The 3,599-nt window shown below is 34.6% G+C and overlaps 1 protein-coding gene across 1 annotated transcript; it reads left to right on the top strand.

The window, feature by feature from the left end:
• Positions 1 to 947: 947 nt before the first annotated feature.
• LOC113941466 (phosphatidylcholine translocator ABCB4-like) lies at positions 948 to 3,547 on the top strand. Its single transcript, XM_027632619.1, has 3 exons — positions 948 to 1,074; positions 2,067 to 2,207; positions 3,328 to 3,547. The coding sequence occupies exons 1-3, from the start codon at positions 1,043 to 1,045 to the stop codon at positions 3,524 to 3,526; spliced, it is 372 nt and encodes a 123-aa protein (XP_027488420.1). The 5' UTR covers positions 948 to 1,042; the 3' UTR covers positions 3,527 to 3,547.
• The last annotated feature ends 52 nt before the right edge of the window (positions 3,548 to 3,599 follow it).

Genomic DNA, 3,599 nt, shown 5'->3' with positions numbered 1-3,599 from the left:
TAATACCCATCCTTAGAAATGAGACTGATTGGCAGCTGAATAGAGCCTAGATATAGCTGTTTAATAACATTTCAGATGCATTAGGAAATTGAAAATATCCATCCCTGTGGGACTGTCAACTATAATACAGTACATGTGCCCTCCCAGAGCAACAGGATTTCAGGACAACTGGAATACTCAGTATAACACATATTTCATGGGAGGCTATGTAGGTTGTGCACTCAAGCCCAGTGTTTCATCCAGAGGTGAATAGAGGGATGCAGCATTGTTCCAGTGTCTGAAGAGATGTGATTATTCCAGGTGTCATCTGTTGGTCACTTCTAAGCATCGTCCATTCTACATTAATATGGACTAAATAGACCATACAGGTTCCTAGCCTCACTGTGTGGTCACTGAGGAAGACTTTGTGGGCACCTCCATAGTCTTAACAGGTTATGTAAAAGCTTTGAATCTGTTATTCCCATATACACACACATTTATTGGCTTCAAATGTTGCTAGGTACCTTTGTGCATACAAATGACTCGAGTCTATATATCTGCAAGATTAAAGAATGTATTATTGTTCAAATCAAATATTTACTGCTGAGATCTATGTTAGGCTCTAAGGCACGTAAGCAACCTGGACATTTTGATTGTAGCCCAAACTCAGTGGACAGGAATTTGAATGCTCATACCCCATTTTTCTTGTTGAATAGCTTCTCCATACTTGTCATTGTTGCCTAATGGTTTTTCACCACTTATTTGTAGGACATTAAAGAGGTATTATCAGAAAATTCTGAGCATTGTAAGAAAATCTCATTGTCATAAAAAGAAAAATGTAAAATGCTTACTTTTGATATCAAACGTCCATGATTTTAATAACCAGTATAAAAACTATAAAATTACATTCCAACAGAATTGTTTTATTAGTTTAGGATAAGAAATTGCAACACAATCTTAACTTTTGATTAAAACATTTGTGTTTCTATTGCAGATTGCCACAGAAGCAATAGAAAATATTAGAACTGTTGTTAGCTTGACCCGAGAAAGAAAATTTGAGTTGATGTATGGAGAACATTTGATTGTACCATACAGGTATAATAAAAATAACTAAGAAAAAAAAAAATCTGTAATAAATTGCACACATTTACTTCAACAAAAATAGTTGGTTTTTTGATAGTGTGTATGATTTAATGTATAATTTAATTACCTCAGAATTAATGTAAATATTTTGCATATTTTTTTATTAACAAACACAACCACCACCAGCTGACTTTTTTTTAAACTTGATTTAATTAGTTTTCTTTATAATATTGGTATTTTATATTACAATATCACTTGGTTTGGAAAAATGTTAGTTTTGAGTGAGCTTTGGAAGTGATCTAATCTGAATTTCCACCTGAAGTGTTTTTGATATTTAATTAAAAGCTTTTTAATGTAAATTGAATATTACCTTCTGCCATTTTTTAAAGTATTAGAGGGACTGAAAATATTTGAGTAATTGCTTATTGGCTTGTAGCTGAAAAAAAAGTAATATAAATCTGCCTGGACTAAATAAAAATTTTAAAGTCTTAAAGTGAAAAACTAAAAAGATTCTGTCAAAGGAAGTTTTATTTGTTCTAGAAGGGAATGTTTCATTTTCAGATATTCATGAGAAAAGTAAAGGAAATGACAGCATCTGTACACAGATATAACAAGAGACTTGTGAGGATGCCACTAACACATCAACCATAAAAACTGAGTGATTAGAGCACAGTGCAGGACATAGTGCTTAGCTTTTTTCTCAGGCTGATGGCTTTTGAGTTCACATCTCTTAACTTTCCAAACAGTGTCTAAGCCATTCTCAGGGTTGACATTGATGGGATTGCTCCGAGACTTCCATCTTACTGTTGTTCTAGTATAAAAAAGAACTTATTGCCCTATGGGTCAGTTTGTCTGGAAGAGACAGAGATATGTTTTTTAGTTGATGTTTCAGTGTATGTACACTTTCCATTCATAACAGTATCAACTGAAGTCAGTTGGTATTTGCATATTAGAACTTAAGTATGATTGCACACTTTGATGAAAATGTGCATTCTTTCTTACAGAAATTCTGTGAAGAAGGCACATATATTTGGCTTTACTTTTGCCCTTTCACAAGCAATGATGTTCTTTACCTATGCTGGCTGTTTCCGGTTTGGTGCCTATCTAGTGGCAAATGGACACATGGAGTATAAAAGTGTGTTTTTGTGAGTATCACATTTGCAATATTTTTCTGTCTATCCAGAAAAATCCTTTATTATTTAAGAGACAATAACTCAATACAGGGCTGTGTAAACAAGTTTGAAAAGACTGAGATTCTACCAGTATAGATATCAGTGACCTCAATACCCAAGAAGGTCAATCATACCAATTTTTTGTTGGCAACCTAATTGTGGTAAACACAGCTCATTTTGACTGGAAGATGTTGGAAAGTGCCTGCATCCCATCTGCTAGCTGAATGTCTCTAGGCATCTGAGTGAGTGAACTTCCAGTGGCTCAGTCAGACTTGAAAGGGATTGTTTGACCTAAAATTGTGTGAGCTCTCCTAGGCTGTTTAAATGCAGAATAAAACAGATTACTTTATGAGCTCTGAAGAGAAAAGACAAAATTTAAAATAAATGAATCTATTTTACTTTGCTTTAAAAGAGGTCTCATATATCTCATATGTCAAATACCACTTCTCAGTGATGAGTAATCATCATTTGTGTGGCAGTAATTAATAGCTGAAGACAGCAGGTTCTTAAACTATTCTAATGTAGCCTGTAAAATTACATTAAAATCACCACAAAGCAATAATAGCATAGTTTTCAACCCTTTTCAGTATTGTAAATCATGCTAGTTTTTCCATCAGAGCTGTGATACAAAATTAAATCTTTATGGTCACCGTGTTACAGGCTTGATTTCTTATTTTCGTTGATGCCTTAAAAATTGATCACTAACTCCCACAAATCATGGAACCATAGAGAGGAAACCATAGCAACAGCAGGATTAGGGTAACAATTTTGCCATCCATTGACCCTTTCCTTATAGCCCCAGATGAGATTTAATTTACTTAATCAGTACTAATAACTAAAGAAATTAGTGCTAATAAATAATGCAAACACTGAATTTGGAATGCAGACATGCTTATTTCACATCATTGAAAGAGGGTGAAAAGGGAATCTCTGGAGCTAAATGAGTAATTGAAGCAATAATAGTTGGTTACTACTTTTTCTAAATTTAGCCCTCTTTTTTCTCTGAGTGAAAGAAAAAGTTGGCTGCAGCCCCATTTCCATTGTCCTTTTCTCCATTGTCTATCGATTATTTTTTTCCTGATTTCTTTTGTAGAGTGTTTTCAGCTGTTGTATTTGGTGCGATGGCCTTAGGACAAACCAGCTCTTTTGCTCCAGACTATGCTAAAGCCAAGATATCAGCAGCCCACCTGTTTCAGCTGTTTGAAAGAGTGCCCTCAATAGATAGTTACAGCGAGGAAGGAGAGAAGCCCGTAAGTAAGCCATGTGTAATGGGTGATATTTTCTGTCGGTAATATGAACAGCACTCTTCTCACTTCCTTCAAACTGATTTTTCCTCTCCTGATTACATCCTGTTCCCAATGCATT

The sequence above is a fragment of the Corapipo altera genome, unplaced genomic scaffold (assembly GCF_003945725.1).
Source record: "Corapipo altera isolate COAL_440 unplaced genomic scaffold, ASM394572v1 60231, whole genome shotgun sequence".
Lineage (NCBI taxonomy): Eukaryota > Metazoa > Chordata > Aves > Passeriformes > Pipridae > Corapipo > Corapipo altera.
Note: the sequence above shows the minus strand (reverse complement) of the source record. Positions and strands in the feature narration are given on the sequence as shown.